Raw genomic sequence first — 16114 nt, forward strand, 5'->3', positions numbered from 1 at the left:
TCAAAATCTCTGTGGCTGTTAAAGTCCGATGGCATTTCTAAACTCAGGCCAAGCTACTTGGGACCAGTGCAACTCATGAATGCACTAGGCAGCATTCACTACCCAGTTATTTGATGGAGCTAACCTGTGGGTTAAAGTGGAAGTCATTCACTGGTCCAGTGTTGATATAAACTTCTTGTTTCCTTCAAACCCAAACAAGAGACCCTAGACATATGAAGCAGAATGTGACTGAGTATTTGGACCAGATGAAGTTCATCACAAAGGCTCCTTTTGGGCTTCTGCCAGGAGACGGTCACTGGGAATGACTCTGTTACAAAGGATGGCGGGAGAAAGAGGCAAGCAGTGGGGAGAGTCTTCCGTGTTCCCAGTGGTCTGATGAGCTCAAGGCATTTTCTCTTTCTTTTTTTGTTTGTTTATTTCTTTTAGGACTCCAGCAGCAAGGCATCTTCAGAGTGCCAGGATCCCAGGTTGAAGTCAATGACATCAAAAATTCCTTTGAGAGAGGTAGGTGTGGAGTGATCATCTCCAGCTTGTGTCCAGAGGAAGCCAGGATGGGTGTTAACGCATGTCTTAGAGCCAGTGGTGCTGGGGCAGCTTGTATCAACATCTCTTCCCAACTTCACCTTCAGTGACTTCACCTTGGTAGCTCGAAATCAGCCAAGGTGGGAGTATTTACACCACAGAAATTGGCAAACACTAAGACCTTTGATCTTTTTCTCCCCCCACCCCCGCCCCCGCCAAAGAGCTAGCTGTTGAACATTTACCAGCACACATGGGTGACTTTCTCTGGTGGGCTCTACAGTGGTTGCTGGGAAAGAGGGCCTTGGAATTATTGTGTGAATCTGTAAAGGCTGCTGTGTTTTAGAAAAGTTGGAAGAAGCTAGATAACATGGAGTGGCTTAGAACTGCCTAATTCTTTTTTATGCAGTGTTTTTGGCAAAGCTATACTCCCCCACCCTCGGGGAGGTTACCTAGTTCCCACTTTGGTATAAAAGCTTATCAGAAATGAAGTGGCCACCAGAGTGTGGCTTATTTGGTTGAGCTTCCCTTGGCCTCAGGATCCCTGATGGGAACAGATGGCCAGTGGCAGTGTCCAAGCAAAGTAAGGACTTTCTAGGGTCAGGAGGAGCTCAATTCTTCTTAAACCTCTGCCTTTTTATACTAGTACATATCTTGCTGCTGCAGTGAAACTGAGAGTCCATGCATTTCCGTTCAAGGAAATATTTTCCAGCACCACGCTCTCTGGTTGTTGAACAAAGCCCATCCCAAGGAGGAAAGAAGAGCCAGTGTGGGGCATCCTAAGCAATATCGCCACCTCTAGTTTCACAGCGTTTGGAAGCATCCCATCTCCGTAGTTACTCCTCAGCTCTGATTTACTACATTTTTCTCTGAGTAGTTAGGTACTAAGTTTGGTCTGAGGACCCCGATCCCAAACCCATTTCCCCGCAATACATCACATCCCAATTTACAAAGCACTTTCTTACCCATTCTTCTATGTAATCCTCCTAATAGCCTTGGAAGGTGTATGGTTTGTCCTTGTTGGTTGTGCTCTGAGCAAGCCTCTCCCCGGGGCTCCAGCCCTAGAATTCTCCCGACTTATTGCCAGGCTTCCCCCTGGAGGGGCTGCCTCCTGAGCAGACTCACCGTCGCCCTATCCTCCCACTTCCTTCCTGAGATCTAGCTCCAGGACAGAGGAAGCAGTCTGTCAGCCCCAGGCACTCACCACCATAGCCCCCAGCACAGAGCTTTGCAGCGCTAGACACTCTGGCTTGGAACCGGGTGTGGAGAGCAGGACTGGGCTGGATGTGGCTCTCAGTGGCCCATGAAGAAGGTCCTGAGGAGCTTAGGGTTTGGAGTCCACTCCAGGATCTTGGGTACTTAGAACCAGGGAGCCCCAGAATTGCCCTGCTCCAAGCTCCTACTCACGCATTTATTCATCCACTGAACAAGCCTGCTTTGAGCCCTGCACTGCACTGGGTACTGGACTGGGGCCTGTCAATATGATAGGAACAACAGACAAGTCACTGCTAGCAGAGAACCGGTTTAGTGAACAGCATGGTCAGCGCAAGGATGGAGTAACTGCTGGGTAGCATGGGAGCCCCTAGCCCAGCTTGGGTGGAAGGGGGAGGAATAGCAAAGCCTCGAAAGGCTTCCTGGAAGAGGAAATGCCTAAGCTGAGGCTTGAAGAGTAAGAGTCAGGGGAAGCAGGGAAAGGACATTCCAGACTGAGGGAACAGCATGTGCAAAGCCCACAAAGCAAGAGGTATCCTCCCCTCAGCATCCCTGATAGAAGTGTCATTCATCATTTCCCTGAGCTTCTCTTGGCAATGACAGACAGCCCGGCCAGGGTTTGGTTTCTTTATTTCCCCCAATTCCTTAACACCCCTGCTGCCCTGTTTCATTGTAAGTGAACAGAGCCGTGGTCTGGACCCTTGGCTGGTTCCATCCTCCCGGGCTCATCCCATCAGAGAGAATTCCTTGTATGTCATGAGTAAACTGCCTGGTGCCTCCAGCCCGGTGACCGCTCCCCCTTGTGTTTTCTTACTTGCCCGTGTCTTGTAAGTAAGTACCTTGCTGTACCAGGCAGCCAGGCCCCATCCCCACCCCAGCAGCGCTGCTTTCTTTCCTCCCTGAACGTGATTTCTAAGGTCAGCACCTTCTGTTACTTGCTCAGGTGCCTTGGAGGGGTATTAGTGCAAATTAGAGTTCTCTGCTCCTTGGAGCGAAGAGATCACCTGACCCAAACCTCAGCTGCAAAACTTGTTTTCTGCTTTTTCGTTGCCTCATGTGTGCAGTTGGCCTCTCTCCCTCTCACCCCCATTCCGGGGTGAATCTCCTTCTCTTGACCGCTTCGTCCTTCTGGTCCACCCGAGCCTACACGGGAGCATGGCTTATTCTAAAAGAATAGTTCCTGGGATGTCTCTTTTAGAAAAACCCTTTTTGGCTTCTCTGGGCTGGCTGGTACCCAGATTTCACACGCATTACTTTCTGTTTCTTGACATTCACCACCCACCGGCCCTGGGTTTGGGTTCCTGACCTGGCTGACCCTCGGGGCACCTCCTCCTCCCTCTCCTGAAACCGGCTTCCCTCTCCCTGGCTCGCCTGTGTTCTCCTCAGCCCCTGGCAGCGAACGGCCCGAGCCCACTCCTCACGGCCCACCTGCTCTAACTTGTGATGGAACTTTCTCTCCAAACCAGTACATGGTATGTTTTTCCTGTCTTCCTTTTATTTTTAAAACTTTAAACCCTCTGATCCCTGCAGGGTGCCTGTCCCTTGTCACTTGTTCAAACAGACATGGGTCTTTTCCTCCTTGGCTCCCTTTCCCTTTTTTTCTCTCTTTGGGCAAAGCTCTTGCCTGCGCTCCGTGCAGAAGGCTGTTGAAAGGAGCGCAGACCTCTTTTCCTCAAGCTTCTGAAAAATTACATGTTGGAAATCCATTTTTGCCTTATTATTCCTAAACCCACTTTCCTTCTCCTCTGACATGAGTCAACCAGGGTTTTAGTTGGGATTATGATTTTTATTATTCTATTTTGCTGTCAATAAATCTCAAACTCAGCACTCAAGTTTTGAGATCTTCCTGTAATCTTCTGGCAAAATGAAGGAGAAAACATCATGGAAAAGCAGGAATCAGCAGCTGTGCTGTGGAGAGAGCTGTGGTTTGCTGTTGTCTCCCAGGCTAGTTTTTTGCCTCTCTGTTTTCCCCACAAACCAATCCCCTGTCCTCTTGGTATGTAAAAGGTGAGAGAGCTGCCTGTGTTCCCTCCTCATGTGGAAGGGTGGCTGGAAAGGGAGTCAATGGTCCTTTCACTGTGCTCACATCAACATAGGGTTTGGATTTGGGGCTGAAATCATGGCATGTGGGATCTGACACATTCTAGACTCTGGATGTGGCCCTTTTCAGATCTCTTTCCTACCCCAGGAAGAGGGGTGTGAGCGGGAGACACAGGGAGGGGTTGTCACATTGCGGAGCCTCGGGATAGGGCTGGGAGGATCCTGGCCGCAGAGACCTTCCCTGGAGAGATCACCTGCGGGCTTCCTGCCATGCCCCCATCCAGCAGCACGTTCCCCTAGAGCTGTGAGCACACACCGTGTGTTCACTCTGCCCTGGGTGCAGCCTGCCTTCAGCCCTTAGGCAATGCTGGGGCGACCTGGCTGGGAGCAGGCTGCAGGCAGGGCTGTTTGGTAATAATTCTGCCTCCCTCCCCGGGAAACTAGCTAGCAAAATGGGAACTAGCTTTCTCTTGGACTGGCCTGGAATTTTAGCTCGAATTCTCCTGGAGGAAGCCGTCATTCACATACACCATCCTGCTCATCTTGAACTCTGGAATTCCATTCATTTCTGGAGCCAAAATTGGCAACCCTTGCAGAGAGCCAAAGGCCTGGGCTAGGAGGGAGGATTGTTTGGATGGCTCCTTTTATGGACGAAGTGCCTTCTGGGAGGAAGAGCAAGAATGGATGGTGTGTGTGTGTGTGTGTGTGTGTGTGTGTGTGTGTGTGTGTGGTCAATAAGTTAACCATACTTAACAAGGAGAGCTTATATGGAGGAAATAAAATCCTTGTGCTTTTGGATCATGAGACCACAAGAGTAACATGTGGTGCGCTAGGGGAACAGCTTAATACAGTGCAGAGTTTTCAAACTCTTACGGTCCTTCAGAGGGGCTTCACGGGCTGCTACTGGGATAAGGAGGGAAGATGAGAAGGTAGGGCTTGCACCTTTCTCTAAATTCAACTAAGGCAGCTTTGCTCATCCATGGGAACTTTTTTCTTGAAAAACAAAACAAAAAAAGTTGAGATTCTACTGTAAAGGAAGGAGGGAGAGAGGGAAGGAAGGAAGGAAGATGATAGATGGATAGATAGATAGATCGGCATGCAGGCAGACAGGCAGCAGATAGAATTGAAAACCACAGGTAGAAGAAGGAATATCTCCCAGGCATTACGAGGCTTGGGAGCTGCTGATGTCTGTTTTTGACTACATGAGCAAGTTGTTTCATTTGTTGGGGCCTCAGCTTTCTTGCAGGTGAGGGGGTGGTGCTGGGACCATGCCTCCCTTGGTGCCGTGCAGTGCTGTTTTGCGGATTAAGAGAGATCACATGTGCCAGTGTGCTTCTCACTTGAAAAGTGCTATATCAGTATAGGCAATATATATATATATATATATATATATATATATATATATATATATATTATGTTTTCTCTCTTCCTTCCTCATGAGAAAGCCTTGTGGGGGAAGCATTTTCCTTTTTTTTTTTCAGTTTTAAAATTTTTAAATTTGTTTCAAAGTTAAACCCAAGACACATTGACTTCATAGGAAATCCACTGAGAAATGTTTTTCTAGGCTGAACACCTGTTTGCCTCTAGTGTCCCCCCAACAGAGCATGTACATGTTATTTACTTTCATTTTATAATCACTGATGTCCCACCACTATACCAAGATCACCTAAACTGTGTGTGTGGTATTCTGAATGTTCTTACTGATACCCTAAGTTCACTAACTGCAAAAGATTTTCTGGGATAACCTGTCACTTGAATTCTTTGGCTACTTTTGAAGATGAAGTCCAAAGAACTCTTAAATGATTCACCTTTGGGGAAGATGGTATTTTATAGGCATTAGCAGCTGTCACCTGGGGCTGTACTGATCCCATCTGGCATCACCGGGAGGCAACCTGTAAAACCAAAGAATCATTTGATGCAACAGCCAACTAAGTGACTCAAAACTGAAGGTTAAATTTAAAGAAAAAACTAATTTAGAGAAAAAAAGGTAATCCTAGAGGAACTCATTCTAAGCAATCAGTCATTATGCCTCTGTGTGTGTGTGTGTGTGTGTGTGTGTGTGTGTGTAAGGCAAAACCAGATTGATTCAGTGCAGGCTGGTGGGTCCCAGATGACTCCTTTTCCGGAGACAGTGATCTGAGGGAACAGAATCTGGCAAGTGGCCAGTACCAGTAAAGAGCAGCCATGAAGTGCTGGGGACATTCACATTCAACCCCTGTGGGGGAAGCATTTTCATCTCCTCCTATGGGAACGTCTGAGAGGTTGACCTATGGAACACAGTGCATGGGCCGCCACACACAGTCGTTCAGGCTGGGCACTGCACAAGAGTACTCGGCCACGAGGACAGGAGTGTGCTGAACTCTGGCTCATGCCCTGGAAGCCACAAGCCTTGGTTCAGGAAGGGGGGGGTGTCTTTCTCTAATTTGCACTAAAGCATGTTGGGGCCAGCAGAGGCCCTGGCAGTGACACACATTCTCTTCCCACAGAGGCAGAGTATAGAGATCCAAGTATGAATTTGCAGTTCTCCTCTTCATTGCTTGCCAGACTTAGATTGCTCTGGGCTGTTCTGGGGGGAGGAGGAGGAGGAGCCCACTGAGCAGACCTCTCTCAGCACCTTCAGGGAGGTGACAGGTTGCTGCCTGCTTCCTTTCACGTCCCCCATGGAAATCCTGGTGGTGAACTAGCTCAGCAACCCCCATTAAACTGGAAAGTGCTGCTCTCCTGAGATATTTTCCCCTGTGCAATTGGCAACAATTTAAAAGACAGTCCATGGGCAGGGCTATGGAAAACCAGCCTTCTCCTATGTTGCTGGTAGGAGGAGAAAATGGTGCAGCCCCACTGGAGGAGAATTTGGCTTTATCTGATGAAACTACCCGTTTGTTTGCCCTTTGACCCAGCAGTCCCACTTCTAGGAACCTACCACAGAGACACACCTCTATGAATAAGAAACACAGGTACAAGGTTATTTGTTGTGGCAGTATTCGTAACAGCAAAAGATGGGAACGTCAATCCATAGGAGACTGGTTGACTACATTATGGTCTATCCATGAAATAGAGTAGTTTGTGGCCATTAAAAACAAAAAAAATGAGGAAGATCTGTATGAACTGACAAGGAGGGATTTCTAGGATTTACTGTTTAGAGAAGAAACAAGTAAGTATATGTAGTAGCAGAGTGTGCTACTTCCATTTTATGTAAGAAGTGAGGGAAGGTAAAAAAATTGTATATGTGTATTTGCTTATTTTTGCAGAAAGAAAGATTAGCAGGACAAACCAGAGACTAATGAAAATGGTTAAATGTAAGGTGTAGGGAGAGAAGAATAAGAATAGGGCTTCTCTGAAAGCAACTTTCTATCTGGTTATGACTCCTGGAACATGTGGATGCTTTATATTTTCAAAATTGCATACTTTAAAAAAAAAGGATTTCTAAAAAAATTAAATCTCTAAAATTGAATATAAATAGAAACAAATAAGCTGTATATCAGACTGGCAACCATGCAGAGAGTAACTTTTCAACATGTGCCCTGGTCATACATTTTTTTAACAGCTCTATTGAATTACATACCATAAGGCTCATCCATTTTTTAAAGTGTATATCTTAGTAGTTTCTAGTATATTTATAGATTGTACATCATCACCGTAACCTAATTTCATAAAATTCTCATCATCCCTAAAAGGAACCCTGTACCCATTTGTAGTCACTCCCTGTACCCCTTACACCCCAGCCCCCAGCCCCAGGCAACCCCTAATCTACTTTCTGTCTTCTGATCATATGTCTTTAGTGGGATACATTCTGAGGGCCTAAAAAACAAAAAAAGCCCTGCGAATAAACGTTAATTTTTATATAGTAGGTTTATTGCTAGTGGTGATATTGCTATTAGAAATCTGAAACTGTTTTATGTATATTGTAGGATAAGGCAGATACATTAAAATATCAATTATAAATATTATTCAGAACAAGATTTTCACTGTAAGAAAAATGAAATGCAAATACAAAATAAATGAAGGTAAAGAAAACATTGTATCTTAAACATGAATTAGAAATATCACTGTGAACTTGTGAAAAAAAATATAAGTATATTCTAGCTCTGTGCACTGAAAGAGGCTAGATGTTCTTTATGACACTCCTGTAGCAATGAGCACACCTAGAACCTAGATCTTGGTTTCTAAATACCATGCCCTACAAAAAGCAAACAAAGCTCCTTAGAGAAGTTTTTTATTCCAGGTCTAGGTCAAGGAAAGTACCAGGTGATTCAGGGACATTTTTTTTGTTTTGTTTTGTTTTGTGGTACACGGGCCTCTCACTGCTGTGGCCTCTCCCGTTGTGGAGCACAGGCTCCGGACGCGCAGGCTCAGTGGCCATGGCTCACGGGCCCAGTCGCTCCGCGGCATGTGGGATCTTCCTGGACCGGGGCACGAACCTGCGTCCCCTGCATAGGCAGGCGGACTCTCCACCACTGCGCCACCAGGGAAGCCCCCAGGGACATCTTTTATGCCAGAAAGCAATTAAGTGCTCAGTAGAGGTCGCATCAAAGGACATAAGAAAGGACTCCCCCTGGCCAAATGTGGGGACAATCTGAGCATCCCAATGAATAGAGATGTAGTGGGTTATAACACTTTGAATTAAAAATTATAAAAACAAACCCATAAAATGTTTAAAAAAAATAGGAGGGTGGAGGGAACACGGAGAAAGCTCTTCTTTAGGGAAGAATGCCACCTAATAATTGTAGATGGAATGACAGAATCAGAAAATCACCATTTTGTTAGAACCGCAGGGTAATAATTGATTTGGGCAAAAGTTATCATTGGATGCTCAAAGCACTGGGTAAAATATGTTAAGCATGATGACATGCACATAGATCACTTATTGTGTACAAAAATATTTTATATTTTACACTTGTTATTACAAAGGAGAAAATATACCTTTACAGTGTAGAGATCCAGAGGCCACCACCTTAACCCAGTGATCAAGCATTACCCACATAGTATTCTTGCCCACAATATTTAACCTGACTCTAATCATGAGGAAGCCATCAGACAAATCCTGAATGTGAGGCATTCTACAAGACAGTTGGCCTGGACTCTTCAATAAAAGTCAATATTATGAAAAACAAACTAACAATAAAAAATGTTGGGGTCTATATTGCATTCAAAAGACTAACGAAGAATAGCAACTGAATGAATTGTGTGAACACTGATTAGATCTTAGCTTTTGAAAAATTCTGTGAAAGACATGGGACAATGGGGGATGTTTGAGTAAAGTCTGTGAGACAGTGTTTTGTGAGACGGTGTTTTGGAAATCTTGTTAATTTTCTTAGGTGCAATACACGGTTACGTAGGGGAATACCCTTATGCTTAGGAAGAATGTGTTGAAGTATTTAGCAGTGATGTGTTGTAATGTCTACAAAACGCTCTCAAATGATTGAGCAGTACTAAATATAAGTAGAGAAAGGGAGGGAGAGCAAATACGGCAAGATGAGTGTAAGTGTAGGGTGATGGATGTTCATTATTTTAATTCTACAGCGTTCTTATAGATCGGAGCAGTTTCAGAATCAGCTGCAGGGAGCACTCTAAGCATGCTGTGTGGCGGAGGCTGTCACATCTGTCCTCCAGTTCAGGCTGGGCCAGGTCACCTCTTCCGCCATCTGCACACACCCTGCCCCCTTACCGAGCTGAATCGTCATCTCCTGTTTCCCCTTAGGTGAAGACCCGCTTGTGGATGATCAAAATGAACGAGATATCAATTCAGTCGCTGGCGTTCTAAAACTGTATTTCCGAGGACTGGAAAACCCACTCTTTCCTAAGGAAAGGTTTCAAGATTTGATATCTACTATTAGTAAGTATTTCCCAGGTGGAATGATTAATTTCTTGACCAATCTTTATTGAACCTGCACTCCAGGCTCATCGCTGCAGGGGAGGGGTGCCTTGAAAGAAGCCATATGACTCTTGTCCTCATGGAACTTAAAACCTAGTTGTTGAAATAACAAGATGGTTTATAATAGAAGGACTCATGGTCATGGTACACCTCTGGGTATAGGAGGAGCTCAGAAGCGAAGAGACCGAGGGAGCCTTGGTTTCTGGGATCACAGCTGAGGGAGAATGATGTGAGTAGAGTCTTCAGGGAGGAGTAGACCCAGGGATCCTAGGAAGGGTTGGGGACACACAGATCAATGGGACCTGCAGGAAGGTGTCCCAGCCAGTACATGGTGTAATGCTGGAAGGGTCAGGTGGAGCAAGAAAGGGAAGACCTTGAATGCCTTGCAAGGATTCCAGAGCTTTTCCCCTTGGGTTACAGGCAGCCATGGAAGGTTTGGGAGTCAGGTCAGCAATATGGCAAACAGGGAAATGATGAAAATAAGTTGATTGGGGGCTTCCTCTGACATCACTAGCCACAAGAGTCCTTCTTGACTAGTATTTCTGTGGATAAAGGCAGGAGCCCAATCTAGGGGCTGAAGTAAAGGCACCTTGACTGTAAGATGCCAAAATCCACGGCAACCTTTTGGGAGTATTTTTTAAAATAAACTTTTAATTTTAGAATATTAAAATGTTAGTATTTTGGAATAAACTCTTTTTTTTTTTTAATAGACCCTTTGAGTTACAGAAAAGTTGCCCCACACCCCGTTTCACTAGGGCTGCTTCTCACAATGTTCTGAGGGATATTTGCAGCCAGGGAAGTGCCCCAGGAGGTGACAAGAGCCTAGGGAGGCTTGAACCCTCCTATTTGTCTTGTGTGAAAGGCTCTTCCTCCACTCTTCTGCCCCCCACTACTTCCTGCTCATCTTTCCTGCTCCACTTCAGGCTCCAGACCACCTCTCATAAATCCCAGGCCACAGAGGCCCATCCCTGTCTGAGCCCCATGTCACCTGCTCAGCCAGTATTTCCAGAAGCTCCAATAGCCCAGTTCCTGAGTGGACAAGGTATTCAGCCCCTGGTACAAGGTCATGGCATTGTGTACCTTGAATGACAGTGTGAGAGGAAAAGTCCCTCCCCAGTTCCCTCCCAAAGCCTTGGTTACAGCAAGGAGTGACACCCCCTCTGCCCCCAACGTACGAGTCAGTCTCCCTGCTAAACAGAGAGAGCAGGGCCTCAGTCTCAGAAACTTTTGTATAAAACAATGTCTACCTATAATTTGGTAGCATTGTTTTGCTTTCATTGTATCTCTTTTTATGTTACCTTCTAATTATGGCAGTTGATCCTGGTTTCTCCTTTACAGAGTGAGGTAAGGTCTCCTTTTTTAAAGAAATGTATTTAAGAAAACAGTATTAATAAACAGTAGTGGAGGTGGTCTAGGGCAGTGTGACTGAAGCCGAGGACATGGAGGGGCCTGTATGGGGGGCAGTGGACTCGATATGTGTGCCAGAGCCTTCCACTCTGTGTGGAGGCCTTGGTGAGGCGCCAGACCTTGAAGGTAGGCTGCAGCATGCCAAGTGGAGAAGAGAGATCACCAGTGTGTGCAAAGGCCTGGAACCGGAGAGCCCCTGTGTGTTTGGGTGGAGGGGTGGGGGGTGGCTAAGGTGGCCTGGCACAGTTCTTTTGTGGGGCACTACTGGCACTATGGGTAGAGCAGTGCCTTGTTGAGTGTCCCACACATTCAGGACCCTTAGCACCTTGGCCCCTGGATCCCAAATGCCAGTGGCACCCTCCAGTCACTGCAACAACCCCAGAGAATGCCCCACATATTTGTAAGTGCCCCAGAGGTGCACGCCCACTTCATCTGAGAAGCATGGCTCTCAATCATCTTCAGATACTTGGAGAAGGGGCGGCAGCTGGGAGATGAAGCAGGCAAGGGTGGTTGAAGCTCCATGATGAAGGGCCTTGGATACAGAAGAGAAAGGGGGAAGCTGTGTTTTAAAAGGAACATGCTGACAGGATGTGGAGGCTGGAGAGAGGAGGGGCTGAGTGAGAAAAACATGTTTTTCTCTGAAAAAGAAACTGACATGGGTTTATGCATCAGCCCTGCAGATAATCATTGGAGCTTTCGTAGCTCACTCTTAGCCTGAGCTTTCTCTCTCTACAGAGAAAAGCCCACAAAGCACTTTTTTCGCCTTACCAAGCCCAATTAGCTGCCCCCAACCCTGGCCTGACTGATAAAATGTCTGTATCTCTAGGGTTGACCTGGACAGGGGGGTCAGAGACAAGAGCCTAAGAATCACCAGGTTCTTTGAGCAATATACAGCTCAGGAGGTGGTTATTTATTCAGTGTTCATTTCCTGAGCACCTACTCTGTGCCAGGCCTGTGCTGCAGCTGGTGTTTTTAAAGAGTCTAATGAAACCTGGTCCCTGCCTGTGTTCATCAGGACTCATAGGCTACAGGTGACAGAAACTCAGCTTCCACTGGCTTAACCCGTAAAAGGGAATGTATTGGCTCATATATCTGAAAAGTGTAGGCCCAGCTGGACTCAGACCTCACACGACATCTTCAGGAATCTGTCCCCTCCAGCTCTGTGGTGACTTCACTCCCAGACACCATCTTCTTGCCTGGGAGCCCCCAGCTGCTACTCTGCTCAGTTTCAAGAGGGAACTTCTCTCTATGTTTCTGCAGCTGAGTCCCAAGGATCAACGCTGATTTGTTCTGATTAGGCCATGGACCCCTCCCTGGGCCCAGCCCTGTGGCTAGGGGAATTTGATGCTCTGATTGGCCAGGCCAGGGTCACATTTCCATCCCTGGAACTGAGAGTAAAACTGCCTCCTCCTGGGCTTCCCTGGTGGTGCAGTGGTTAAGAATCTGCCTGCCAATGCAGGGGACACGGTTTGATCCCTGGTCTGGGAAGATCCCGCATGCCGCGGAGCAACTAAGCCCGTGCACCACAACTACTGAGCCCATGCACCACAACTACTGAAGCCCACGCACCTAGAGCCCATGCTCCGCAACAAGAGAAGCCACTGCAATGAGAAGCCCGCACACCACAACCAAGAGTAGCCCCCGCTTGCCGCAACTAGAGGAAGCCCACGTGCAGCAACGAAGACCCAACACAGCCATAAATAAATAAATAAATAAATAAATAAATAAATAAATAAATAAAAACAAAAAACCTGCCTCCCCCTGAACCACGTGGGCTGATCTCACAGGTGGGACTCACAGATGTCAGCTACTTGGCTCTCTGATGATGAAAGGCGCCCTGAAAAGTCCCTTTATGTTACAGAACTGGAGAACCCAGCTGAGAGGGTGCACCAGATCCAACAAATCCTCATCACCCTTCCCCGCGTGGTCATCGTGGTCATGAGATACCTCTTTGCTTTCCTCAACCAGTGAGTTGCCCAGCCAAGGGGGGGACCCCCTCTTTGACTCAGCTCTGGCCTCCTTTGGGAGGGGGTGTCCTGAGGTTTGTAGATACAACTGTTCCTAGAACATGGGACCCTCCTGATCTTGAGTAGAGCCCCCAAGGGAAAGAAACCACGGGGGAGGATTCGCCTTTCCCTGGTGACTTGTGGGTACTCCTTTCTCGTAGCCTCTCGCAATATAGTGACGAGAACATGATGGATCCCTACAACCTGGCCATCTGCTTCGGGCCCACCCTCATGCACATCCCTGATGGGCAAGACCCTGTGTCCTGCCAGGCACACGTCAACGAAGTCATCAAAACCATCATCATCCACCATGAAGCCATCTTCCCCAGCCCCCGGGAGCTAGAGGGACCTGTGTATGAAAAATGCATGGCTGGAGGGGAAGAATATTGGTAAGATTCCATTCTTCTTAATATTATTATTATCATCGTTATTGTTGTTACTGTTGAACCAGAACAGTAAGAAACCTTTTGATTTCCTTACTGCTTTTTAGTCTGTACTCCCATATATATTTTCTCATTTGAGCTTCACACCAGCCTTATACGAGGGATAGGTGCATCAGTCAAGACTGTCTTGGTTTATAAGGGACAGAAATACAACTCAAACTGGCTTAAGCCAATTGGGAATTTAGTTTTAACTAAATAAAGTCTGGGATCATGGCTTTAGGTATAGCTGGATCCAGGGGTTCAACTATTATCATCAGGACTCAGTCCGGCAATTCCCAGCCCCTGGCTGCTTTCTTCTACATTGGCTTCATTCTCAGGCAGCCTCTCCCTTGGTAGTTTCAAAGAGGCATCTGGTAACTCCGGTTTAGAGCCTGTTCTCTCGCCATCCCCAGTGGAAAAAGAGCTTCTCCTTCCCAAATATTTTAACACAAGCCCAAGAATTATGTCTCCTCCTGAGGCTTGGGTCTGGTGAACTAATCACATCGATTAGGAGTTGTATGTAATGCTGTCATTGGCCAGGTGAGCTGCAAGCCCATCTCAGGCAGCAGGGGAATGGATAATCCCCACCTCAGCCTCTTAAACTAAGAATGACACTTCCCACCCTTGTCCCCTACCATCTAGAGTTCTCTTTTCCTGGCAAAGTTTGTTCACTTTCTTTGAGAGAGCTCCACACCAGGCCAACAGGTGCTAGTTGGGCACCTCTGTGTACCCAGTGCTACACTGGGTCTTGGGAGAAATATTTTAGAATCTTGTCAAACTCAAGGCTGACTACCTTCCACAGGCCAAGACCTTAAAATACGGTGAAAATAGGACATTTCTGTGAAGGCAGAAAATTCAGAACACCAACTGACAAAAACCAAAGGGTTCCTACTCTTTCTTCCCAATCCAGGACAACACACAGCTGTATGTTTAGGTATTACCCACACTGCTTTCAGCCAGATGCCTACAGGGGAGTTAGTCTTTTGATTGTCAGAGCGTTCCTGGACTCTGGCCTCGCTTTAGTTCTGTGGGCATATTTGGGCAGCGGCTTCAAAGAAGGGAAACGTTCCAGCCTCCTTGTTTCTCTGAAACACTTCTCTGCATAGAAACACCGGGCCACAGCTCTGTAATCTCATCTGAGGCACCTGGAGCCAGTCTGTCCAGGATCTGTAACAGAAATCCTACAACCAGCAAGCACGCTTTTTAGACAAAGATAGGCTTTTCAACTTTATCGCTTTTGCAGCCATTACCAGTTTTCTTTTCTTGCTGCAATATATATGATTAGTGCTCTGGGAAGGCATGTACAGATCTTAGCATACTTACCAAAGCACTACATACAATAACCACACTTTTCTTAATCCCATTTGTGCCCCATGAGAAAGGGAAACTATTAATTACATGGTAATTTTGGAGGAGTTTTCAAAGCCAAAAAGGAGGATTTGGTTGAGGGTCTCATCACAGTGGGCAACATTCATTCATTCACCAAATGGTTACTGAGCATCTGTCCCGGGTCAGGCCCTGGGCTGAGGGGCAGGGATGTAACCTGACCAGGAGTAACCTCTGAGACAGGGAGGAGGAAACAGGCAGTTCTAGGAGTAGGGGCCCTGGAGCCAGTGTAGGGAGGTCAGGAAAGGCTTCCTGGGGGAAACACAGTGACTTGACTGAGACCTGAAGGTTGAACTGGGTCAGCCAGGTGAGAGCGGGCAAGGAATGTGCTAGGCCTGGAGCACGCAATACAGTGAAAAGCGTTCTGTATGCCTGCAGTGTTGCATGTGACGAGAGAATGGTGAGGGAGGAGGCCCCAGAGGACAGCAGGAGCCAGATTATGAAGGGTCTTAAGCCATTGTGCAGAGTCTGGAACTTATCCAGGAGAATTTTTCATAATAAAGTCCATATTCCTTTAAATGGTATTGTAAATGTCACGTTCAAGAAGACTTCCTTGACACCCTATGTAGGTCCCCTCTCCTGTTCTTGTCTCTGCTCATTTGTGCCTATAAAACACATTTCAACTTGTAGCACTTCTGTTTCTCAGCCCATGAGGGCAGGGTTTGTGTCCACGTTACTCATCAATGCATTCCTCTTACCTAGCGCCATGCCTGGCATAGATTAAGACTCAATCAATGGTTTGATTTAAAAAAAAAACGGATTGGCTCACTATGTGAATGAACCCTGGCCTCAGGAAGCTTATAATCCAGTGAGGGGGCAGCAGCTGATGAAATTATCCCAGTGCGTTAATGACAGAATTTGATGGTCCTGGACTCCCTCTACTCCTAAGCCCATCATGGTTACCAGCCTGCTCGCCACCTGGGCTGATGTGGATTTTGCACGCAGCAGCATGAGGCAGCCCCGAGGAACCCCCTCCTTGGGAGCTTCACCCGCCTCGCTGAGCTTGTCACTTCTGCTGTAAGACAGGCAGGGAGCCAGGCCAGATGGATGACTCTCAGTACTTCCAAAGTTCCTTCTGCTCTGGCCTGAGGTCCTTCTGGGGAAAAACGTCTGTGTCTTACTGCCTTCTAGATCTTACAGAACACTTAGGCATTGACAGCCTTTACCAAGAAGACAGCCCAGCAAATTTCAGGGCCGGGGTCAGTTGGGGGATGGTATTCAGGGACTCTTCCCAACGGGTGACGGGGCTG

At 46.9% G+C, this 16114-nt stretch overlaps 1 protein-coding gene across 3 annotated transcripts in view; it reads left to right on the forward strand.

Annotated features, from left to right (window-relative positions):
- Positions 1-16114, forward strand: part of SRGAP3 (SLIT-ROBO Rho GTPase activating protein 3) — a gene marked incomplete at both ends in the record, with an annotated part of 249914 nt that overhangs the window by 211392 nt on the left and 22408 nt on the right. For all 3 annotated transcript variants that reach the window (XM_079712501.1, XM_079712500.1, XM_079712502.1), the window contains 4 exons: positions 427-504; positions 9470-9604; positions 12912-13017; positions 13218-13445. In XM_079712501.1, coding sequence (XP_079568627.1) covers positions 427-504; positions 9470-9604; positions 12912-13017; positions 13218-13445 — 547 coding nt within the window. The remainder of the gene's footprint in view (positions 1-426; positions 505-9469; positions 9605-12911; positions 13018-13217; positions 13446-16114) is intronic.

The sequence above is a fragment of the Hyperoodon ampullatus genome (genome assembly GCF_949752795.1).
Source record: "Hyperoodon ampullatus genome assembly, chromosome: 10".
Taxonomy (NCBI): Eukaryota; Metazoa; Chordata; class Mammalia; order Artiodactyla; family Ziphiidae; genus Hyperoodon; species Hyperoodon ampullatus.